The sequence below is a fragment of the Dendropsophus ebraccatus genome, chromosome 3, assembly GCF_027789765.1.
Source record: "Dendropsophus ebraccatus isolate aDenEbr1 chromosome 3, aDenEbr1.pat, whole genome shotgun sequence".
NCBI classification, from domain to species: domain Eukaryota; kingdom Metazoa; phylum Chordata; class Amphibia; order Anura; family Hylidae; genus Dendropsophus; species Dendropsophus ebraccatus.
In genome coordinates this window covers 174,202,870-174,230,238 of record NC_091456.1, presented here as the reverse complement: position 1 = coordinate 174,230,238, position 27,369 = coordinate 174,202,870, and the positions used below count along the sequence as shown (strand labels likewise).

The 27,369-nt window shown below is 38.9% G+C and overlaps 1 protein-coding gene across 5 annotated transcripts in view; it reads right to left on the bottom strand.

Moving 5' to 3' along the window:
- TCF4 (transcription factor 4) overlaps window positions 1-27,369 on the bottom strand; it is a 327,929-nt gene that overhangs the window by 91,091 nt on the left and 209,469 nt on the right. Inside the window, exon 1 of one of the 5 annotated variants that reach the window (XM_069963161.1) lies at window positions 19,344-19,512. The exons of the other annotated variants lie outside the window; for them this stretch is intronic. Coding sequence (XP_069819262.1) covers window positions 19,344-19,412 — 69 coding nt within the window. The 5' untranslated portion in view covers window positions 19,413-19,512. Of the gene's footprint in view, window positions 1-19,343; window positions 19,513-27,369 lie in introns of those variants that run through there. 5 annotated transcript variants of the gene reach the window in all.

Below are 27,369 nucleotides of genomic sequence, written 5' to 3'. Positions count from 1 at the left end.
CTGTCAATCAACATCTAGAGGGTGGAGGGAGTGGCGCATACTGCGTCTAAGATAAACAAGATCCTAATAGAGAAACATTTATATCCCCTAAAAAAAACGCTCCACTTAAAGGGGTTATGAAAAATAATTCTACTTTCTTTCAGAAACGTTGCCACTCTTGTCCTCAGCTTGTGCATGGTATTCCAGCTCAGTTCCATTGAAATGAAAGGAGCCGAGTTGTAATATCACATACAACCTGAGCACAGGGCTGTTTTGGGGGAAAAAGGAGCTACATTTTCTAATGCAGGATAATCCCATTAATCTAGATCAGCATGTTGGTAAATAATCAGAGTGGGGGTATATATAAGTTAGTGCACCCTAGGCGGCAGATTCCAGCCTTTCGAGGTGTAAAACCCCTTTAAGACCGTGCAGTGAAGTTTAGAAGAAGATATTGCCACCGAGCAGATCACAGATGAGAATTCAGCAATTTATGGCCATACTGATAAAATATTGATAGCATAGAAAATCAACTCCTCACTATGGGAACCATTACCCTGATACAGATACAACCCAGAGAACCTTCTGATGGAGGACAACATGGAACCTTCTCCCATCACCAGGGGATTCTTCCACATGTACAGTAGGAGAGGAGGTTGCCTAGCAACCGCAAATTCTTTTGCCTTGGTGACCACCATGTAGGACCATGCACTAGGAAGTTCTAAAGCTGTCCATACACTACACAAGAGCCTGCCCTTTGTATGTCCCAATATATAATAGGTAAGGTTATATAAGGGTGGAGGCATTAAAACTTAATAGAACCCCATTCCAAATTGTATCATGAAGCTCCTTATAATTGTCATGTCCCTGTTGTGTGTATTATTTCTGAACTGTGACATCATTATTCATGTTTTTCCCCCGCTGTGATGTCACTAGAAGCAATATCCTTGAACTCTGACATCAATATGACAAGTATTCCTATGCTGTGATATTGCAGTGAGTGTTATCCCTGTTACTGCGTACCATCCCACCACGGTAAGGTGGCCTCATGCCCGGGATGGAACCTACGCTAACTGTAGCCTCTACTTGATCATGCACGTCACCCGTCCCACCCTGGGGGTATTTTTGCCAGTGTTAGTTGGATCCTGCATGCCCAGAGTATAGGCTTATTATTAGCACAGGAGAGGCCACAGTTAGTGTAGGGTCCATCCCGGTCATGAGGCCACCTAACCATGGTGGGATGGTGCACACTATTTGCAAATGGTATACCAAGAGCCTCTTTATTTTTATGGAGATTCTCTTTAGCATTTGGAGGGAGGCTGCTTTTTGTGATTTTCATATCTGTATTGGGTCTGTATCTTGCCATTAGCAGTGAGCTGTTGCATTTTTTTGTATTATTGTGTGTCTGCAATTTCAGCCATTGGAACATGCCCCTGCCCAGTGTGAATAGTGTTGTAGGAGAGTTGATCTTGTCTGTATCCCTGTTACTGTGACATCACTGTGCACATTATTCTGATATTATTTATTATTAATTGTGTGTACTTTGCCTGTTGTGTGACATCTCTACACTCATTGCACTCCTGAGACATCACTGTGCACATTATTCCACTCCTGAGACATCACTGTGCACATTATTCCACTCCTGAGAGATCACTGTGCACATTATTCCACTCCTGAGAGATCACTGTGCACATTATGCCACTCTTGAGACATCACTGTGCACATTATTCCACTCCTGAGACATCACTGTGCACATTATTCCACTCCTGAGACATCACTGTGCACATTATTCCACTCCTGAGACATCACTGTGCACATTATTCCACTCCTGAGACATCACTGTGCACATTATTCCACTCCTGAGACATCACTGTGCACATTATTCCACTCCTGAGAGATCCCTATCCCTTTCCCTATGCTTTAACTATAAGCACTCCTAAGAAGTGCTTATAGTTAAATGTTAGCATCCTCTTCAGCAGCCTACCTCCCAGCCCTCAGCCTAGCCCACAGTATGCAGAAATCCTAACAGTACTGACTTCCCTGCTCTGCATCCTCCTGTGTGTCTATGCGCGTGACTATATGTTTATTTATTTTTGTTCATGAATTTTAAAATGACCCTATGGTAGAGGTGAATTTGTAAAAAGCAGCAGGATTGGATTTGTCATTTGGATCAATTCATAGTAATATCACAATGCACCTTTCTGCGATGACATATTCAGCTCTGCTACATTTGCTTTGTGTGTTTACTTTTGCCCAGTGACCAGTTACACGCTGTAAACCACACCCACAACAGGCCACGCCCCAGAAACAACACCCACAATCGACCACAACCGACAAACCACACCCACAATAAGCCACACCCCTCATCATCAAAGCCAAAGTGTCCCTGGAAAAATTAATGTTTGCCACTATGCAATTGCCATCAAAATAAGCACGGACTGGCAACACATGGGAGTTGTAGTTGTGCAATAGTTGGGGAAGGTTACTGGGGGGGAGGGGGGGGTGCCTGGCTCTGGAACTATATATATCTATCATATGGTCAGTGGAGGCGGACTGGACAGCTCTTTGTTGCCTACAGATCCTGGTGCCGGGTTGGACTCTACACATATAGACTTACTAGGTCCTCCTGCGAGAAGAGTCTGAGATCATAGTATAACACAGGCAGGAAAGGAGAAGGCTGGGGGAGGGGAGGAGAGGGGGTTAAGGACAGACTGAAAACATGAAGAGGATATATGAGTAATAGCCGTCTGCAGGGATTGCTGATAGAGATGACCCATTGACCACGCTGGACCTACGTAGCGTCTCGGCTTCTGTCGTTGTGTCCGGACTATGGACTGTAGTTACCGGCAAGTAAAACCTCCGTATCTCAGTGACAAAGTAAATAGCCCGTTACCCCAATGTAGCCGAGCATCTGTCGACTTCACATTAACACTGTCTTATTTTTGGACTATGGAGGAGATTTATCAAACTGGTGTAAAGTAGAGCTGGCTCAGTTGCCCCTAGCAACCAATCAGATTCCACCTTTCATTTCTCAAAGAGTCTTTGAGGAATAAAAAGTGGAATCTGATTGGTTGCTAGGGGCAACTAAGACAATTCTACTTTACACCAGTTTGATAAATCTCCCGCTATGTGCATATACTTTCACTAAGGGATGAAACCCATAAGTCCACCTGGAGGACCACAAAAGCCTAAACACCAGGTCAAGGTTATAAAGTAACACGCCAATGTTGTCTCAATGTAAACCTACAGTGAAACCCATAGCGAAAACCAAAAGGGGGCGCCATATTCTGCTGCTCCTATCATCCCCTTCAAACAGCCTTCAGACAATTTCCCCTCTTAACCAGTCACCCTCACCAGGCCTTACCATGTCCAGCCACATAGTTGGGCCTATGGGCTAAATAAAAACCTGCGCCACATTCTAGGACATGCCATAATAGATGCCACTCATATTAGCAAATTAGCAACTCAGAAGGACATACTGACATATGAGAACTAGTTCACAGCATTACGTAAGAGCTATATGTAAGTATTATAAGATAACTACATGGCAGTATTATTTTGGGAACTGTGTGTAAGCACTATATATAAGTATTATGACTATTTAGTAGTATTATGCATAAAGTATATAGCAGTATTATTTGGGGAACTATATGAAAGCATTATACAAAAAAACTATGGCAGTATTTATATAAGAACTAAATGGTAGTAATATGTAGGGAAATATATGTAAGTATTATGCGAGAACTAGATGGCAGCATCATGTGAGGAACTATATGGCATGTGGAGATTTATAAGTATTATGTGTAAGTATAATGTGATTACTATACTAGTACTATACGAGTATTGTCTGCTCACTGTATGGCTGTATTATGTAGGCAACTATATGGGAGTATTAGGGAATTATATATAAGCATTATATAAAAAGTACACAGTAGTATTGTATGCACACTTTATGGCAGTATTAAGTAGGTAATTACACGTAAGTGGGAATTATCTGACAGTATTATGTAATAACTATATGGCAGTATTATGTAATAATTATTTGGTAGCATTATGTAGGAACTATATGACAGTATTATGTAATAATTATATTGCAGCATTATGTATTAATTATATGGCAGTATTATGTAAGAACAATATGGCAGTATTATGTAGTAATTATATTACAGTACTATGTAAGAACTATATGGCACTATCATGTAGTAATTATATGGTAGCATTATGTAAGAACTATATGGCAGTATTATGTAAGAGCTATAGGGCAGTATTATGTAAGAGCTATATGGCAATATTATGTAGGAGATATATGGCAGTATTATGTAATAACTATATGGCAGTATTATGAAGTAATTATATGGCAGTATTATGTAGTAATTATATGGCAGTATTATATAGTAATTATGTGGCACTATTATGCAATAATTATAATGCAGTACTATGCAAGAATTATATGGCAGTATTATGTAAGAGCTATATGGCAGTATTATGTAAGAGCTATAGGGCAGTATTATGTAAGAGCTATATGGCAATATTATGTAGGAGATATATGGCAGTATTATGTAATAACTATATGGCAGTATTATAAAGTAATTATAATGCAGTACTATGTAAGAATTATATGGCAGTATTATGTAAGAGCTATATGGCAGTATTATGTAAGAGCTATATGGCAGTATTATGTAAGAACTATGTTGCAGTATCATATAGTAATTATATAGCAGTATTATATAGTAATTATATGGAAGTATTATGTAATAATTATGTCAGAACTATGTAATAATTATATGGCAGTACTATGTAAGAACTATATGGCAGTATTATGTAATAATTATATGGTAATGTGGGCTCATATTTTTTGTGTAATGCATATTATTTTGGCATTATAATGTGTTGGTATGTGGGCTGTATATGGCGGTATTATCTTGGCACTCTAAGGCAGTAGTACGTAGGCTGAAATGACACGAAGAACGAATTCACAAAAATATTATCAGAATACACATTAGTAAGAAGAGATTTGATAGGTGGAGAAACATGTAGAAGAAATTCATCTAGGTCTGCATCTGTCAGCCAGGGCATGCTGGGAGTTGTAGTCATCCACGGCTGGGGAGCCGCAGATGTATCACTATGGCATGCAGCAGGCATGTGCGGTGGAATTCCTGGCACGTTATTGACCTGGCAGCGATGTGAAATAGATAGCAGCAGCAGAATAATATTCAATATAAGAGGATTCCGCTCTGAAGCAGCATTTTGTGCGGCGGCGTGAAAACATAACCTGCGAGCAACCTGAGACGCCTGGTCCTTAGCGGCTCCTACGTGATTAACAACTTATAGACAATAGAGGGACATAAAGAGGATGAATCCTGAGCCCGTATTCATTTCACCGAGAATTCAGAGTATGCCGCATTAGCAACAGAGCTTATCGGTGGGCGGCACGGCGACGAAAGAACGCTGTTTAACCCATTCACGCCCGACATGAATTTAGGATACACGTCCTTGTTTACTATGTGGTTGTATTATTATATCTCGGGCATGGTCCAGGTGGGAATTAACCTAAGGATGGACATGGGGGGTAGAGTTAATGTTTCTCTCTCTCCCAGAATGATAGAGTTGTTGTACTGTTTATTAATTTGCTGGACATTTAAAACTCCGCCCCTGCTTAGTCCTGCCACGCCCCCTTCTAGGACAAATTTGCATAAACAGATCCTCCTTTTTTAGTTGTAGTTCACAGAACAGTGCCATAGAGATCAATCCTGTTGGCAACTACTATGTAACTATTTTGGCATAACTAGGCCCCAAGTACTAGGTACACGTAATAGGCAATGACAATGGGCTTTCTATCTCTGTTGACCATTGTGCAGAGTACATGGCTTTAGTTGACCCCATACTCCGGCTTCCTATACCAGAAGATAGGATAAAAATTTTCAGTCTATTATACTTAAACAAGACGATCACATGACCTAAAAAAAAAAAAGGTAAATTCCGCCATATGTCATGGTCGCTGCTGCCAAACACAACAGAGAAGTTACAGAGTCATCTGACATCTCAGGGTATCCTTATTAAAAGTAGGTGCAGGTGAAATCCCATAAAATACTCAGCCCCATGTGACGTGCGCAGTAAGTGAAGGAGGCTGCTGGGTTGGTGCAGACATCAATGACATGTGAGGCACTGAGCTCCTCCAACCTCACCCAGAGTACCAACACAGTGTAAACTACAGTACTGCGTCAGATGTAAGAGGAGAGGAGATGAGAGTATAATATAGTATAGTGTAGGATAGTATAGTATAATATAGTATAGTAATAGTATAGTGTGGGATAGTATAATAATAGTATTATAGTATAGTATATTTTGCTATAGGATAGTAAAGTAATAGAATAGTATGATATAGTAGAGTAATTGCATAGTATAGTAATAGAATATAATGGGATAGTATAGTACAGTATGGTAAGGTATAGTATAGAATAGTAATAGAGCAGTAATGTATAGTAATAGTATAGTATGGACTAGTATAGTAATAGTATAGAATGGGATGGGATAGTGGAGTATGGAGTAGTATAGTAACAGTATAGGATGGGGTAGCATATTATGGAATAGGATAGCATAGTATTGTAATAGTATAATATTGCATAGTATAGTATGGAAAAGTATAGGGAAGTATAGAAATAGTATAATATGGGATAGTATGGAATAGTATAAGATAGTATAGCGATAGTATAATAGATATCATAGTACAGGAGAAAATAGAAATAGTATAATATGAGACAGTATAGGACAGTATAGTAATAGTATAATATGGGATAGTATAGTATGGAATAGTATAGGAAAGTATAGTAATAGTTAGAGATGAGCGAACCGGGTTCGAGTTGATCCGAACCCGAACGTTTGGTATTTGATTAGCTGGGGCTGCTGAACGTGGATAAAGCTCTAAGGTTGTCTGGAAAACATGGATACAGCCAATGACTATATCCATGATTTCCACATAGCCTTAGGGCTTTATCCAACTTCAGCAGCCACCGCTAATCAAATGCCGAAAGGTCGGGTTTGGATCGACTCGAGCATGCTCCAAGTTCACTCATCTCTAGTAATAGTATAATAAGGGATAGTATAGTATGGGATAGTATAGGATAGCATAGTATGGGAGAGTATAGAAATAGTATAATATGGGATAGCATTGTATGGAATTGTATAGGATAGTATAGTCATAGTATAGTTTGCAGTAAGATAGTAGTAGAATAGTATGATATAGTACAGTAAAGATATAGTATACTAATAGTATACTATGGGAAAGTATACTACAGTAATAGTGTAATATGCAGTAGTACAGTAGGGTGTATAGTATACAATGGGATAGTATGGTAATAGCATAGTAGGATATAGTACAGCATAGTATAGTAAAAGTATAGTATAGTAATAATATAGTATAGCATAGTAATACTACATCTCAGGATAACACAGCTATGATATGCCCCTGCTGTTAAAGCAACAGTGCTGATAAAATGTATGAGTGGGTTTTTAACTAGAAGGATAACCTTATAACAGAAGGATAGCTGTATAATATTACCATAGCGGTATAACAGAAGGATAGCTGAATAATATTACCATAGCAGTATAACAGAAGGATAGCTGTATAATAGTACCATAGCTGTATAACAGAAGGATAGCTGTATAATAGTACCATAGCTGTATAACAGAAGGATAGCTGTATAATATTACCATAGCGGTATAACAGAAGGATAGCTCTATAATAGTACCATAGCGGTATAACAGAAGGATAGCTGTATAATAGTACCATAGCGGTATAACAGAAGGATAGCTGTATAATAGTACCATAGCGGTATAACAGAAGGATAGCTGGATAATAGTACCATAGCGGTATAACAGAAGGATAGCTCTATAATATTACCATAGTGGTATAACAGAAGGATAGCTGTATAATATTACCATAGCGGTATAACAGAAGGATAGCTGTATAATAGTACCATAGCTGTATAACAGAAGGATAGCTGTATAATATTACCATAGCGGTATAACAGAAGGATAGCTGTATAATAGTACCATAGCGGTATAACAGAAGGATAGCTGGATAATAGTACCATAGCGGTATAACAGAAGGATAGCTGTATAATAGTACCATAGCGGTATAACAGAAAGATAGCTGTATAATAGTACCATAGCGGTATAACAGAAGGATAGCTGTATAATAGTACCATAGCGGTATAACAGAAGGATAGCTGTATAATAGTACCATAGCGGTATAACAGAAGGATAGCTGTATAATAGTACCATAGCGGTATAACAGAAGGATAGCTGTATAATAGTACCATAGCGGTATAACAGAAGGATAGCTCTATAATAGTACCATAGCGGTATAACAGAAGGATAGCTGTATAATAGTACCATAGCGGTATAACAGAAGGATAGCTGTATAATAGTACCATAGCGGTATAACAGAAGGATAGCTCTATAATAGTACCATAGCGGTATAACAGAAGGATAGCTGTATAATAGTACCATAGCGGTATAACAGAAGGATAGCTGTATAATAGTACCATAGCGGTATAACAGAAGGATAGCTGTATAATATTACCATAGCGGTATAACAGAATGATAGCTGTATAATAGTACCATAGCGGTATAACAGAAGGATAGCTGTATAATAGTACCATAGCGGTATAACAGAAGGATAGCTGTATAATAGTACCATAGCGGTATAACAGAAGGATAGCTCTATAATAGTACCATAGCGGTATAACAGAAGGATAGCTGTATAATAGTACCATAGCGGTATAACAGAAGGATAGCTGTATAATAGTACCATAGCGGTATAACAGAAGGATAGCTGTATAATAGTACCATAGCGGTATAACAGAAGGATAGCTGTATAATAGTACCATAGCGGTATAACAGAAGGATAGCTGTATAATAGTACCATAGCGGTATAACAGAAGGATAGCTCTATAATAGTACCATAGCGGTATAACAGAAGGATAGCTGTATAATAGTACCATAGCGGTATAACAGAAGGATAGCTGGATAATAGTACCATAGCGGTATAACAGAAGGATAGCTGTATAATATTACCATAGCGGTATAACAGAAGGATAGCTGGATAATATTACCATAGCGGTATAACAGAAGGATAGCTGTATAATAGTACCATAGCGGTATGATCCTAGCACAATGATAGCTTTATAGCAGCACTATAGCTTTATAACAGGATGATAGAGCAGTTTATAACAGTACTGTAGTCTGATAATGGAGCGATAGCTGTATAACACTACTATCCTGCAGCTCTATATAACATAGTATTATAATAGAATGGTAGCTCTATAGCAGTATTATAACTTTTTATAATAAAACGATGCAATGTGTAGAAATTTACCATTGAGTGCTGCCACAACCACCATAACCATAGTATTGTAGTATAGTATAGTATAGTAAGGCTATCTATCGTAGTATAGTATAGTAAGGCTATCTATCGTAGTATAGTATAGTAAGGCTATCTATCGTAGTATAGTATAGTATAGTAAGGCTATCTATCGTAGTATAGTATAGTAAGGCTATCTATCCATAATGCTGTTATAAATCTACTGCACTGTACAGATATAGTAACATTATAAATCTATAGTATTATAATATAGCTATATATTTTATAGGAGATATGACGCATGTTGCTTCATGGGGAGGGATACTACGCACAACATGCAATGGCTCCAATCCAATCATAAAAAAGTAGCAATAAAACAATAAGTCACTATAACCACGTGTACCATTATAACAAGGCTCCAGCTCCAGCGTATGGCGGGTGCACGGTATGGCGCAGCTTTCCTTTGAACTCATAGACAGTAAACACTTGACGTCCCGTTCCGGTGCTTGATCTTATCTACATGTGTCTTAAACATGTTAAAAAAAAAAAATACAAAAAAATAAATAAATACTAAAAATGTAAAAAAAAAAAAAAAAAAGTTTAGAGTTGTATGGCTGAGAAGGAAGAGGTCTGTTTGATGTGTTGCACGGCAGAGCCTCGGTGGTTTCCTAACAAACTGACCCTGATGTCCAAGACACAGAGCCCCAGTGTGTCTCGCAGACTTCAAAGGCTCTAGGCCTCGCCGGCTCTGCGCTCTTATTGAATCGGGGGCCATTTAATGCTGCGCTCAGACGTTACATTTCATTTGGATCATGTTTTATGGAGCATTTCATTATCCACCGAGTCGAAACCTGGAAATGTTTTGTATGAAATCCTGTGACTCTACCGCAAGATGATTAAAGTGAAGAAGGGGGGGGAGGGGGGATAAGACGGTAAAATTTTTCCCAGGTGCGATAGATCACAGCAAAAGTATATCAAACAAGAAGAAGACACCAGGGGAGAACATCAGTATCGGGGGTTCACAGTGCGGCGCTTGTTTATTCTCACCTGCTGGCTAATAAAAATACATGAGAGGAGTAGCAGAGCTGAGTTTGTCAGGTGGCACAAATGACAGGTGGACTTGTGACAGGTACATAGGACTGAAGGTAATGTTATCACACGCAAGGTTGTTTGACGTAGCAGAGCTAAAGGGGTTATTCAGTATTCTTTCAAAAACAGCGCCACCCCTCTCCTCAGGTTGTGTGTGGTATTACAACTCAGCAGTCATCAGGATTAGAAAATAGAGTTGTTTTCATCCAAAAACAGCGCCAAACCCTGTCCTCAGGTTGTATGTGGTATTACAACTTAGGAAGTTATCCAGGATTGGAAAACATAGTAGTAGTTTTCATATAAAAACAGCGCCACCTCTCTCCAAGGGTTGTGTGTTGCATTATATTTCAACTCCATTCACTTTATTGGGAGTTAGGCTGCAATATTGCAAACCACTGAAGACAAAGGATGATTCCTTTAACTTCAACGGAAGTGAGCTGCAATACCACAAACAAGCTGAGCACAGGGGTGGCGCTGTTACTGGAAGAAAGCAGCTGTGCCTTTTTTTTTTTTCTAATCCTGGATAACCACTTTAAGTTTACGGTTTATTAGAAAATGCAGATTAACCTGTAGCATATTTAAAGCGTCACTGTCATATATATATATATTTTTGTTGTTGTTGCAGAAATCAATAGTACAGGCGAAATTTTGTAATTGGGTTTATTAGGCAAATATGCCATTATCTGCATTCACAACGATTTTCCCCAGGTCCCCTCCCTCCTCCTCTCTCTCATCCACTGCTCATTATCAGGAAATCTCGACTCTTTTACATCAGTCGAGCCCTGTGTAACCTATGGAGAGGGGAGGGGGGAGGAGGGAGATTAGTCGCCAGCAGAGAACAAAGGATTACACAGTAGGACCTCTGTGAAAGCCGGTATTCAGAGGTCAGAGAGGTCAGTGCTAACCTCAGAGGAGATAGCCCAGTGATGTAGCTGTAAATTAACCATGAGACCAGCGGGGAGAGCTTCAAACTGCTTTTTCATGATAAAAATGCATTTTTCAGCTTATAAACCCAATTACAAAGTTTCTTAAAATCGCCCGTACTATTGATTTCTGCAAAAAAATTAAATGACAGTGACACATGTAAAAGTTGAAAAACAAATTCGGCTCTGCTGCATTTAAGCTGGTTTGACGATAGCTTATCAGACCTATATTACTATAGTGAACATCAGGTCTTCTACATATCAGCTACCTTCCCCAGTGATTGCAGATGTAGCAGAGTTACCTGGACTTTTGTATTATGATCAGGTGCATAACAGCCTCAAACAGTCACATGACACTTTCAGCTCTGCTACATGCGTATCCTGCAGGACTATATTACTACATAGCCCCTTAGTTCTTATGAACATCTGCAACCCCCAACCCCTCCTCTTTCCCCCAGGAAGTACAGATGTAGCAGAGCTGAATATGTTAGCTGTAGCGTAGTGTATAGTCTAGGCCCTGTGTATCCTGCCTGCCATACAGCTGGTTAGATGAAGCCTTATTGGGCCTACATTACCATGTACACCGGCAGGTCGTCTCAAACAGCTGCAAACCAACTTCCCCCCGGGGATTAGCGAGCTTAATTTGTTAGATGTAGCAGTGCTGAGTTTGTTAGAGGTAGTAGTGCCGAACCTCATCAGAGACGGCAGATAAACCTATTACATCAATTACAGGTTTGTCATCAGGATGTGTTATAGCTGCAGCTCCAAAGGGTTAAATGACAAATTCAGCTCTGCTACATCTGCATGCAGCCTGCCATACAGCTGGTGTGATACAGGCTTATCAGGCCTGCGTTACCATGTACACCGGCAGGTCTTCTCAACAGCTGCAACCCAACTTCCCCCAGCAATTACTTAAACAATGAGGGGTCTCAGGACGAGAGTAATTTATTCTTCACAGTCCGGGCCCCCAGAGACGGCGCGATAACTCCATACTTTCTGTGGTTTCGCTGAGACCACCAAACTCATTTCCTTCTCCGCTCAGTCACTCGCAGCACTGTGTGCACTACCTCTGTACAGCGGGGGCACTGGGGGCAGGGGGCAGCACACCGACATGGCACCACCCTGGCATCACTGCTGGCATGGAGTACACCGGGCAGCACTGCACCCCCAGCAACGCCACAGGATAGAGAGCGATTATCTACAGAGGAGGGAAGGATTATATTATACCCTATTCCTGATGGCGGATCTGTCTGTCTATCTATCTATCTATCTATCTATCTATCTATCTATTATCTTTCTATCTATCTATCTATTTATTATCTTCCTATTTATCTATCTATCTATCTATCTATCTCTCTATCTATCTCTTATCTATCTCCTATCTATCTATCTATCTATCTATCTATCTATCTATCTATCTCTCTCTCTCTCTCTCTATCTATCTATCTATCTATCTATCTATCTCTCTATCTATCTATCTCCTATCTATCTTCTATCTATCTATTATCTATCTATCTATCTATCTATCTATCTATCTATCTATCTATCTATCTTCTATCTATCTATTATCTATCTATCTCCTATCTATCTATCTATCTATCTCCTATCTATCTATCTATCTATCTATCTATCTATCTATCTATCTATCTATCTATCATCTATCTATCTATCTCCTATCTATCTATCTATCTATCTATCTATCTATCTATCTATCTATCTATCTATCTCCTATCTAATATCTATCTTCTATCTATCTATCTATCTATCTATCTATTTATTTATTATCTATCGATCAATCTATCTATCTATCTATCTATCTATCTCCTATCTATCTTCTATCTATCTATTCTCTATCTATCTCCTATCTATCTATCTATCTATCTATCTTCTATCTATCTATCTATCTATCTATCTATCTATCTATCTATCTCCCTAACTATCATCTATCTATCTATCTATCTATCTATCTATCTATCTATCTATCTATCTCCTATCTATCTATCTATCTATGTCCTATCTATCTATCTATCTATCTCCTATCTATCTATCTATCTATCTATCTATCTATCTATCATCTATCTATCACCTATCTATCTCCTATCTCTCTCTAACAGACAATAACTACAGTAGATAAGAGTTGCCCTTGTTTCTGTGTCTTTCAGTCCCTCTGGGTTCCTGGATAATATGACAGTGGCCGGAGGTGATGGATATGTGTAGTGCTGGGACAGACGTAACGTGTGTGTCACCGGTGCTCACGTCTGTCCCTATGATCACTGTGCTCCCCCATGATAACAGGTCTGTGGATGAGACCAAACCTTCAGGATGCCAAAAGAATAAACCATGAGGAGGAGGAGGAGGAGGAGGAGGAGGAAAAAGCTTCATACACTTACATACACATGATCTCCAGGTTTACAGTATGTAGCAGAGCTGGATCTGTCATTTAACTCTTTCATGATTATAATACAATGAGCTGTACCAAATAATACTTATCTCTGCAGCACCTGACTCTGAGCTCAGCTACATATGACAATCCCAGCAATCCCCAGATCATATACATCTGACAAACTCAGCACCACTACATTGCTAGGGTATCCTGCATCACTTCAACACAAGTATGGCTCTGCTACATCTGAAAAGCTACTGTAGATAGTCCTACATGGCAAACACGTTATTCCTATACCTGAGCGCTCTTACATCAGACCCTGGTATGAAGCATTAGACAAACTCATCTCTGTTACATCTGACAGTCAGTCCTGACAAACTCAGCACCGCAGCATCTTTCCTCATCTATACATCTAGTATACATTATTTATGCATATAGTATACAGCAGTTCGATATATACAAACTCAGCTCTGCTACACCTGACAAACTCAGCACCGCAGCATCTTTCATCACTTATTTATCTATAGTATACAGCAATTCGATATAAACAGACTCAGCTCTGCTACACCTGACAAACTCCGCCTTTTAAAGATACAGGGGGAGATTTATTAAACATGGTGTAAAGTGAAACTGGCCCAGTTGCCCCTAGCAACCAATCAGATTCCACCTTTCATTCCTCACAGACTATTTGAAAAATGAAAGGTGGAATCTGATTGGTTGCTAGGGGCAACTGAGCCAGTTTCACTTTACACCATGTTTGATAAATCTCCCCCACAATACCTTCAAATTTAAACCGTGCCCCAAACAAGGCCTGGTGAGGCCTAAGCCTGTGATAACGTGGAGCTACCTGCTGCCAGCCCTGTCATAAAGTGCCCAAACACAACAAACAAGAAAGTGCCCCAAATGCCCCAGATCTTTGCTAATTTTTTTGTAGTAAACACAGAAAATGAGAAACACATTTCGGCAGAAACAGGAAACGCGCGGCTCTTCAGCTCAATTTCCTGACAGTGGGAAAGATATTTAAAGCCATTACACGTCTGTGATGCCCCAAATGGAAAAAAAAAAGCCGAAACTTAAAAGAGGTCTCCGCCAGCATCTCCAAGACTACATGAGAGTCCGCGTGACCCCCAAAGGTGTGATAGGGGGGGAGTGCAGCCATAAATGTCATGTGTGAGCCCAGGATCATCATCATCATCATAAACATCAGAGGCCGAAAGGAAGAACATAAAAAGGACAATGTGCATCACGAGACCAAATAACTAGACACAGAGAGGAGTTTGTCATTGGGTTGTGCTATATAGCTACTCACTAATGCAGCACAGTGCACAGATGATACAGCTGTATTACAGATATATTACATATACTATATACAGATGATACAGCTCCATTACTATATATACATAGAGAAAGCAAGCCAAATAGAAGAGAAAATAATCCATCTAGACAGAAGAACACACATTACATATAAAACGTTGTTATAAGTGGCCAATGTATACTCACACCATACTGTATATACACTTAAACGACACACTATAGGTCTGGATTACTGTGGGCATTACAATATATCACTTCACAAGCACAAAAATATGCAATACACATATACAAACACATAAAACCCATGCACAGTGACTAATAACACAAAGTACCAAACATACATAGACAAACACACACACACACACGGATATATATATTTGCATAAAACCATGCATAGTGAATAATACACACATATAAAAAATAACATAATAGACATATCCATATATACACACACACATAAACCATGCACAGTGACTAATAACACAAACACATATACAAAATAAGACGCATACACACAGATATATATATTTGCATAAAACCATGTATAGTGAATAATACACACATATAAAAAAATAACATAATAGACACATACATATACACACACATAAACCATGCACAGTTTACAATAACCCACACAACATATGATATACACACACACATATATATACACACACACACAGATACAAACATGCACACATAAGACTACATTGGTTCAGAACATGCACAGAACAGTTACACACATATACAGTAGAACACATATACATACATATATACACACACATATAGATATACTCATATATTAAACTTACACATATACATTTAATACTTGCGTATGTGAATATATAAACAAGATATACCCTTATAAATACAAAAGCATACGTGTGTGTATGTATATATATATATATATATATACCTACAGTACATAACCCCATGTAAACATATTGATTATATATATATATATATATATACTGTCACCTCAGTCATCCACTCATCCACCCCCCACCCCTGTCGACCCCTGACTCTCACTTTCCTGCTTCCCCTATCACCCCCTGACTATCACTTTCCCTTCCCCCTGACTCTCGCCCCCACTCCTTTCCCCTATCACCCCCTGACTCTTGCCCCCACCCCTTTCTCCTGACTATCATCCCCTGACTCTCGCCCCCACCCCTTTCCCCTGACTATCATCCCCTGATTCTCTCGTCCACCCCTTTCCCCTATCACCCCCTGACTCTTGCCCCCACCCCTTTCCCCTGACTGTCACCCCCTATCACTTTCCCTTTCCCCTGACTATAACCCCCTGACCCTCTCTCTCACCCCTTTCCCCTGACTATCACCCCCTGACTCTCTCTGACCTCTTTCCCCTATTACCCCCTGACTCTCTCCGACCCCTTTCCCCTATCACCCCCTGACTCTCTCCCACCCCTTTCCCCCATCACCCCCTTACTCTCTTCCACCCCTTTCCCCTATCACCCCCTGACTCTCGCCCCCACCCCTTTCCCCTATCACCCCCTGACTCTCGCCCCCACCCCTTTCCCCTATCACCCCCTGACTCTCGCCCCCACCCCTTTCCCCTGACTGCCCCTGCTTGTTTGTCACTAGTGCAAATACAGTGTGAGATTTCCTAGTGGAAGGACACAATCCCGGGACAATTAGTGTAATTATAGCTTTGTGTAAGTGATAGAAGTCATGTGCAGAGTTGTGATGAATGAACTTAACCACTTAGGTGCAGAAAAGGCCTGAAATCCCCAAGAGCAACAGGCCCAGTGACAGAGTCCAGGTGCCACAGACCCTCTACAACCTCATCCTAAGGACTGTATATTATGTCCTTAAACCGCAGCACACGTCATGACAAGACTGTGACAGAGGATGCCGATGATTTGCAGTCATTTCAAGGCGCTCGTGCAACACAAAGGGGCCATGCAGGAGACAGATGTAGCAGAGCTGAGTTTGTTACTTGACACAGTTCATTGTTATAAGTTCTAGTTCTACCTTAAACCTGCCCTAGGTCTTTGATGCCACCTCTTTATACCCTACACAGTTATCCGCAGTCAATGCCACTCTTTATCCAAGGAATGTGCTATGGTTTTCAGCAGAGGAATGATTTATCAGGGATGCCTTGAAATTCCTCAACACAGGGACTACAAAAAACAAACTTCAGGGTTGATAATATTACAAAAAAAAAAAAAAATTGTTTTACATTTCTCAAAAATTTCTCAAAACTCAAACACACATATAAATATATATATATATATATATATATATATATATATATATAACAAAATAATGAGGCCTAAAAAAGTACCAAAGGGACCTTCTATAATCTATAGATGAGTCCGAGTCACAAGGTAAGGCTAGAAGTCACAGGAAAAACAACAAAAAAGAACACAGGCTGCAAAATACATTTCGAGCGGGCGCACGCATGGCATGCACATTCTCTGCAAGATGCCTGGCACAATATCAAAAAGCGTACAATGCAAAATCCCTGCCAGAACAATGCCCGCTCCATTATAAACAAAAATCTGTTTTGTCGCGCGGACGTTTTTTGTGGAACGGTATAGAATTAACACCGGCAACGAAAAGACCCTTGCCGTGTACACGCCGGCGGTCAGCTCTCCGCATCGATCCCATACAGATATTACTAAAATTAATAATTTTTACATTTTTCCCCCCACCTGTCCTGCCTTGACTGCCATTGATAAATTTTACATTTTATTTCATTTTTTTATTTGTTTATTTTCTTTTATTTTAAGTTTGACAGTTTGATTTTATAAATTTTTGAAATTTTTTTATGTATTGGTTTATTTAAATTTTATCAGTTGGTGCAATGTATGAAAACACTGAAGCCTTTAAAAATTGCACAAGTTTTCCCACTGTAGGAAAGGAGGCTAAATTATAGCCACAGTTTTCTTTCTTCTATCTATCCATCCAGTGTTGGTCCATGATCCTCAGGGTGTGATGGCCTAGCAGAGGACAATGTGACGGGAGCACTTCCCTGTTGGCCTATTGCCCCTGACCTGGACACAGTACAGGACCTGATGAAGTGAGAGGGTAAAACTATACAAACGTGAAATGGTGACTGCATGTTATCACTGTGACATTGCTTTAACACATGTTGTTTTTGTGTTGATTTTTTTTTGTCTTCTCCCCCTTTAGAAACCCAAATCCCTTTTCTTTCCCATGGCACAGGGGCAAGAGGAAAATCAACTTCCAGATGGTAATAGAAAACCTGCAGCTGAACTAAGGAGCCAAATGCCACACATACTTCTGTAATCGCACATATGTGCACCGAGACACTTCATAGAAAAAAAAAAAAAAAACATGCAAATCCACTACAATTTTCAAATATAAAAATTTTTGCATTTCCTACATTCTATGTCACAGAACATTCTAATTCCTTACACAGAATGTTTTTTTTTTTCCACGTTGCTCTCCCCTTCAGCCTGTCGTTTGTTTAACCGGTCTCCCTGACAATTCCCCCCCCTCAGTTTACTTCTTTCTCTTTGGAAAATGTCACGAAACAGAACCAAAAGCAACGTGCCGATTTTTACAGTGGACTCAATATAAAGAAATTAAAAAAAAAAAGAAAACGAAATCCCAAAACTTTCTATGCCTCCCAGGCCAATAAAAAACATTACAATATAAAATAATGACGACAACAACAACAACAACGTTACTGCCTTTCTACCAACTTCACTTGCCAGTTGTTGACATATAAGCTAAACTTTTTGATCAGATATATATATATTTTTTTTTTTCCAAAAAAACTCACAAATATATAAAAGAACATGCATCTATACATTGATTGATGGGGATCGCTCGATTGATATATAAGCAACACACGAATATAATAAGCACAAATGTACATTATACAGCTGTTCTGTACTGGAGAGTGCAAACTTGAGATTGATGTAGCAGAGCTGAGTTTGTTGTTAAGCTGCACTGATGACATGAGAACGCAGGTAAAACCTACTCCGTGATGCCACCTTGGAGAGTTAGGAAACGGTGCAGCCCCAGAGAGTTAAATGACAAATTCAGCTCTGCTACATCTCTGTATATACATGACATATTGGTGGGGGTCTGGGAAAGCACACATAGCCACAGTCATCAGACACATGAATACGGTAGAGGAGAGACATAACACAGCAGTCGTACAGGGTGCATTCTGCAGCCTTCTCATCCCTCGCTCCCGGCAGCAGCACTAGCACCGCTCGCCCTCCCGATCGTGCATGTGATCCACATTCCTACGACAATAAAACTTGTCAAAATTACACCTTTAATTACAGACTTCTCTTACCGCTTTCCCATTATAGTAGTACATCAAAGAGTTTCCGCCCAGTCCCGGGATTGGGTATGCGCAATACATAATGTCGGGTTCTTTTTTCTCTCCTCAGTACCACTCTTAACAACTTTTTATTTCAAACTCGCTGTCCCTTTTTTCACAACAATTCCTTCACTTGCATTTTCCCATATGGCCAGGCCAAGCATGGTGAATATGCAAAGCAGGGAGAGACCATTCCTGACGTCTGGGCGGGGGGGAGGAGGTGGCTAGTACTCTCTCCTGTCAGACGACAGCTAACTTTCCACAGTGATTCTGGAAAGCATCCCAGCACTGACTTAGCTGTAATTCCTAGTGCATACAAGAGAGAGATTCAACTTTTCCATGTTTTTCTTTAGATCGGTTCCTTTGGTCGTTTAAATAAAAAATTTTAATCGAGGGTTTGAGATTTAAAAAATAAATAAATGAAAAAATTAAAATAAAAAATAACTGTCAAAAAATCGTTCAAAAATAGGTTGTCAGTTCCGTAGACGAGGCTAAATCCGGTTCATTCTCAGATTCCTGGCATTTTTTTGGTGAAAATGTTGGATTTTCAGCTCGCCCCCCCCCCCCCCCCTCCTTTATTTCTTCCCCTTAAAATTTCCACTTAACTGCCTTGGGGTAAAAGTAGGAGAGGGTCCATAATTGTGCGGAATACAAATGCAGTTAATTGACTCCCCCTCTCTCTCTCTCCCTCTCTTTCTTTTTTTGTTTTAATTTGATTAAAAAGCGAGTGGCAGGAAGGGATTCGTATGATGCACATCTAATAACTATACCATCTGTCTCTGCTCCTGGCAGGCTCCCAGCATTGTACGCAGCTGCTTGGAAACCCAGTTCAGAAAAGGAAGGGGGGGGGATATGTGGTGGGTTGTGTGGGGGGGGGGGGGTTGAAAATAATAATAAATAAATAAAAACCGTTCTGACCTAGCTGAAAGGAAAAGAACCAGTATGCGATTGTGATTCTGAGGTCGCGTTTACGACGAAAGTCTATAGGAACTGGGAAGATGAAGGGAATTAAATATATCACATTGCTCCTCCCAGCTGTAGCATTTTTTTTTTTTTTGAGGAGGGTAAAGAAAAAAAAAACACAAAAAAAAGTTAAAAATAGCAAAAGATTCTCTTATTGCAATGATGTCATGGAATATTAAATCCAAAAATTTCTATATTTTAAATAAGATGAAAAAAATGTAAGAAGATAAAAATAAGTCCATTTTCTGATGAAAGTGAGAAATTGAAATTTCTGCATTCAGGCCTGGTTGTCAGCAGGTGCTATTATTGTCATTTTTATTTTTTTTATTATATTTCTTACTTTTTTAATATTTTTTTTTTTATTTGGGAAAAATATATTTTTCTCTTTTTTTTGAAAATTTATTATAATAAAAAATAAACATTTTCTTAAAGAGATGCGTCCATTAAATATTTCTACATTCTGGTCTGATGTCATTACGCACAACTCTCAGTACATTATATTTTTTCCTATTACTTTATATATATATATTAGATATGTATATATATTAGATATGTATAAAGATATATATTTTTCTAATTATGATGCGTTCATTTTATATGAGTGACGTCATACATCGCCTCCTCTTTTTTACTTTGATCAGAATTTTAAAATTTTTCCATTTTTTTCACATGTACTAATCTATAAGAATAACCTACGATTCCTACTTTCGCCTACTCTTTTTTTGGCACGTCCGCGGATAGAACCCTCCCAGCTATTTATCTCCAACAGTAAAAGCCAAAATTGATCGCACTTGAAAAAGAACAAAAATCGCAATGATCAGACAACGTTACGCGGACACAAATCTTGGTACTCTTTCCCATGTTCTCTAATAAATCTCTCATGATGCATTAGGGGTGTGGGGGGGGGGGGGGTGTAGGCCTTTATATTCTTGACACTCTACCAAATTACCCCCCTTACTTAAAAAAAAAAAAAGAAGAAGAAAAAACAGGCTAGCTGGCGCTTGCCAAATTCAGAGCATCATAGGAAAGAAGGGCTCCTGGGAACTCATCCCAAATGAAACTAAATCATTTGCATATGCCGAAATAAATGTCATTCGAGCGTAGAGCTATTCTGCTAGAATCAACTTTAATAATTCACAATACCTATTTTCTTACAGCGGCGCATGCTAGCAAAAGGCGGAAGCGAGGAAACAAATAATGGCGCTTATTGCCAGCAACAAAAAGTTTCCCCATAGAAAGTTCTATCCCCCCCCCCCCCAGTCTTGGGGGCTTTTCCTCTTCTAGAACAGCATAAGGAATAAGCAGAGGTTTATCTAACTCACTTGCTCCGTATTTATTCACTAAGTCCCCGAGGCTTTGGGTAAACAGTACTTGAATTATAATCACACATTTCATTCCAATTTCATGCTTTGCGGATTTTTTTGTCATTAAAACAGTTAGATGTCAGTGTGACGGGATCACGGTCGTAACCTTTCCACCACCCTGCATGTCCTGTACCACCAGGCTGGGCGACAACAGGTCAATGTGTGTACAACAACGTAAAAGAAAAAAACTAAACGGAAGCTGGGGAAGAAGGAGGGGGAAAGATAGGGAAGCCAAAATGCGGAGACCAAGGCTTAATAGACACAACCTGCCATTCAATTGTCTAACTGACCCCTATCATTGTATAGGCCTTCATGTAGGAATAGTTATAGTGCTGGGCTATACACTGTACTAGAGGAGCTAAGATATAGCAAGAATAAGAGAGAAGGATGATAGATAGATAGATAGATAGATAGATAGATAGATAGATAGATAGGAGATAGATAGGAGATAGATAGATAGATAGATAGATAGATAGATAGATAGATAGATAGGAGATAGATAGATAGATAGATAGATAGATAGATAGATAGATAATAGATAGATAGGAGATAGATAGGGAGATAGATAGATAGATAGATGATAGATAGATAGATAGATAGGAGATAGATAGATAGATAGATAGATAATAGATAGATAGATAGATAGATAGATAGGAGATAGATAGATAGATAGATAGATAGATAGATAGATAGATAGATAGATAGGAGATAGATAGATAGATAGGAGATAGATAGATAGATAGATAGATAGATAGATAATAGATAGATAGATAGATAGATAGGAGATAGATAGATAGATAGATAGATAGATAATAGATAGATAGGAGATAGATAGATAGATAGATAGATAATAGATAGGAGATAAATAATAGATGGATAGATAGATAGATAATAGATAGATAGATAGATAGATAATAGATAGATAGATAATAGATAGATAGATAGATAGATAGATAGATAGATAGATAGATAGATAGATAGATAGGAGATAGATAGATAGATAGATAGATAGAGGTAAATAGAAAATAGATAGATAGATATAGATATAGATAGGTAAATAGATGGATATTTAGGAGATCCTAATCCTGCCAATAAAGCTTCTTTGAATCAGAATTTAAATTTCAATATCTAGATAGATAGATAGAAAGATAGATAATAGATAGATAGATAGAAAGATAATATATAGATAGATAGATAATAGATAGATAGATAGATAGATAGATAGATAGATAGATAAAACACAACAATCACTGAACTCAGGGAGAACAGTGAAAAATTCCAATGGAGTACTCATTTACGAGTCTCCATTGATTGTCCCATACAAAATTTGAATATGCAAAGAAGGGGTCTGAGGAGCCTCAGTTGCGAGTCTCAAAACACGGGAATAGCCAGATATCCCTCTCTCCAGAGAAGGAAGCCCATTGCCAAGGGGTGCCTCCTAGTGGGGAGAGCACCAAACCACCCTGATACGTAGTCCCTCAGGTCCTCACTCTGTTGCGAGCTTTAGGACCCAAATAGGGAAACACAATGGGCTTCCTTCTCTGGAGAGAGGGATATCTGGCTATTCCCGTGTTTTGAGACTCGTAACTGAGGCTCCACGGACCCCTTTTTTGCATATTCAAATTTTGTAGGGGACAATTAATGGAGACTCGTAAATGAGTACTCCATTGGAATTTTTCACTGTTCTCCCTGAGTTCAGTGATTGTTGTGTTTTGTTGGTCTATTTATCATTGCCCCCAGTAGCCAGAATCCTGCTCCACACTGACGAGGGGCAAATACCCCGAAACTGCAGTCTGTGGATGGATGCCTAGCCTTGGTAACCCTTGTCTTATGTCGTTATACTCGCCACAGAGTTAGACTTTGACTCACAGGGGCCACCCTGGTGTTTCCCTATTTGGGTCCTAAAGCTCGCAACAGAGTGAGGACCTGAGGGACTACGTATCAGGGTGGTTTGGTGCTCTCCCCACTAGGAGGCACCCCTTGGCAATGGGCTTCCTTCTCTGGAGAGAGGGATATCTGGCTATTCCAGTGTTTTGAGACTCGTAACTGAGGCTCCACGGACCCCTTTTTTGCATAGATAGATAGATAGATAGAAGATAGATAGATAGATAGATAGATAGATAGATAGATAGATAGATAGGAGATAGATAGATAGATAGATAGATAGATAGGAGATAGATAGATAGATAATAGAGAGATAGATAGATAGATAGATAGATAAACAGGAGATAGATAGATAATAGATAGATAGATAGATAGGAGATAGATAGATAGATAGATAATAGATAGATAGATAGATAGGAGATAGATAGATAGATAGATAGATAGATAGATAGATAGATAGATAGATAGATAGGAGATAGATAGATAATAGATAGATAGATAGAAGATAGATAGATAAATAGATAATAGAGAGATAGATAGATAGATAGGAGATAGATAGATAGGAGATATATATATATATATATATATATATATATATATATATATATATATATATATATATATTAGTATATTAGTTCATTAGGAGAGGACAGTGTGGGGATACTCTGTATACTCTGCTCTCATACACACAGTAGTAGGATATACAGACAGACTTGTGGTATTGCACAGTGGCCAACAGTAGATTCCTATGTAGGATTTATAGACATACAGAGAGATATATATACATACACAGCAGACAAATTAGCTAAGCCAGCGCGTGGTACATAAACCCGTCACACCCCGTATATACCTGTATATACCTGTAGATAGCACTGTGGTACCCAGTATAACAATATGACATTGAGGCCACTAATGGGCAGCGCTAATACCAGACCGAGGCGTCCATACATAGCGCACACAGGATCCGCCACGCTGTATTTGTTTACTAGGGGGGGGGGAGCGGCCTTAACTCTAGGACTGGATGTTAATTAAATTAAAACGAGATTATATGCTCGGCCTGTGAGGAAAGTCGCCTTAAGACACAGACTTTATTGGCAGCTTTAGAAGTTGCATATGGTGCAGTGAACTTTTTCAACTTTAGAATATTGCTGGCATAAATCCCTAAACACGCCATGAATACAGGGCAGTATACTGGACTCATTAATGGTGTCTTGTAAGCTTAGTACAACAAGGTGGTGGCGGGGGGATGCGGGGGGGGGGGGAGTGTTGGCAAGAGGGGGGGGAGGTAAAACTTTCACAATTCTGCAATAATTTTCTGCCTTGTAATGAACGGGCAGACATATGTGAAATAACATTTACCTTAGAAAGCAGACATTTGCGCAGTAAAGTAGCAGAGCTGTTAGTGTTCTGGGTTTTATGGACGTGAATGCAGCCCCCTGTTCTGTACGGCCATAAATACCACCTGCAGCAGTTTATTCCACATTAACTCCTTCCCAGGCACCCGGAGAAAACTGGAACACATTGCCCCACTGCCATTTCCAGGGAGTCTGCTAATGCGCAGATGTAGCAGAGCTGACTTTGTCACTTGGCACGTGATCGCTCTGCATAAGACCGCAGGCCCGACCTAGAAGGAGAAATTTGTCTCTGCTACATCTGCAGTATAGAGATTAAATGCTGGGCGCCTCCAATCATCTATTCCTATGTTCTGATCAATAAAACGGATTTACAGTTTAATGCGATGTATTTCACCAATTACACGCCGTATAAAGCGGCGGCGGTATTCGGAAGACGAATGCGTGTTCATATTGATGGATTTGTGGCAGGGACTTTAAACATAAAAAAAATTAAATAAAAAAAACGAAAAACTCAAATGTTGTATTTATATTTAGCAGTGTTTGTTATCATTTATAATAGGACAATATCACCATTGTCTAAGTGCTTAGGAGGGAGAGCAACTGCAACAGTGACATCTGTAGGATGAAGGAGGGAACTGCAGGTCTTAAAAAAAAAAAATTACATTGCAACAAAAGTAAACAGTAAAAACCGCTATGAACCTGTTAAAGATCACAAAGTTTCCTTGGGTACATAAGCTTTCATGTATTGTTTATTGTACCCAAGACGGTACATGGTCATACTCATAAGAGTCGGTTTACAGTACAGTATTTGTATGGTTTCATCCGGCCTATTGTATATAGATGAGGTTTAAGAAAGAGATACAAAAGCGATGCCATCAATCAATCGATTGATTTAATTTCGGTATTTAATATATATATATATATTACATTCTGGTTTCCCGATATATATGTTTACCCTAAGACTATGTTCACACACAGTATATTTCAGTCAGTATTTTCGATCAGTATACCATAATCAGGAGTGGATTGAAAACACAGAAAGGCTATGTCCGCACATTGTTGAAATTGAGTGGATGGCCGCCATTTAATGGGAAATAACGGCCACTGTTGTAAAACAACGTCCATTGTTTTGAAATAACGGCAATTATTTGCCGTTAAATGACGGCCATCCACTCAATTTCAACAGTGTGTGAACACTGTGTTTTTGTGAGTGTGTGAACATAGCCTTTCTGTGTTTTTAGTCCACACCGGGTTATGGTTGCAAAATACTGACCGAAAATACTGTGTGGGAACATTGCCGAAATCTTAATAAATTTTTTTTTTAAATTATTGAAATTCCAATTTTAGGTATCCCAAAATTATTATATTTAGACAAAGGGCCATGGAAACGAAGACCGTAAAATCCCGCTTACTTAAAATTTTGCTGCTCCGGGGCCTGTATTTGATGGTTGTGCCAACATGGAAGCAGATTTGGACAGATGACTCATATATGGATTTTGATCAATACGTTTCATGATAATGAACACCGTATGAAGGCAGTTGTGCGATCGACACCGAAACACATGATGGAGATGAAGAGACCATTGTCCTCCATCTGTAGCAATTACACCTAGAAGTTTCTATAACCTTATACACTGTTCTTCATGTAAATAAAAAAAGAAAAACTGTTCCTTTAACTTGTATAAAATACAAGCAAACCATTCCCCACCCTGCTAAGCATTCAAAAAATTATTGTAAAGCTCAAAGTAAAAATATTTAAAATTCCTTTCAAATTTCTAAATAAATTAAAAAATAGGAGACAGTTAAAAAAAAAAATCTGGTTCATAAATAATGGGAACATCAATCATTATGAAGCCTAAGTTTATGGTTTGTAACAACTTCCTTTCTTCCTCTTAGATAACGTTCCGTCAAAAAGAAAAAAAAAAAAAGTTGAGGGAGGGGAATTCACATGTCAAGGATTGCGGCTTCTTTCTATTTTCGAAGAAATGGTGATGACCAGTTGCTGATTAGGCGCGCACCACCACCGGCAGATGTTTCCCTCCAATCCGGCATGTAACCATAGAGCGGTGATGTAACGAGGAGAGGAAGTACTTACATTAAAGGCCAGAGTGTGCACAAAATAGATAACAAAAAGATCCACTTGTACTTTATTTTATTAGCGGTTATCCCTGTGCTCTGCATGGTCATTTGTGGTTAGTCCTGGTTTTATTTTATGGCCCGGTTTACCAGTTTAAGCACTTCTCTAAACCAAAACATAAGGTAAGTAAGTAAAAATGTAAAAAAAAAATTGTAGGTATTTTTAAAGGCCAGGATTTAATTTTTTTTTTATTTTTAAATTAAAATTTCTGAATTTAACTGATTTTTATAGAAAACAGTTTCCTCCATTTATTGATTTTCCTCAAGCAGTTTGTAGAATTCATCAACATAATAATC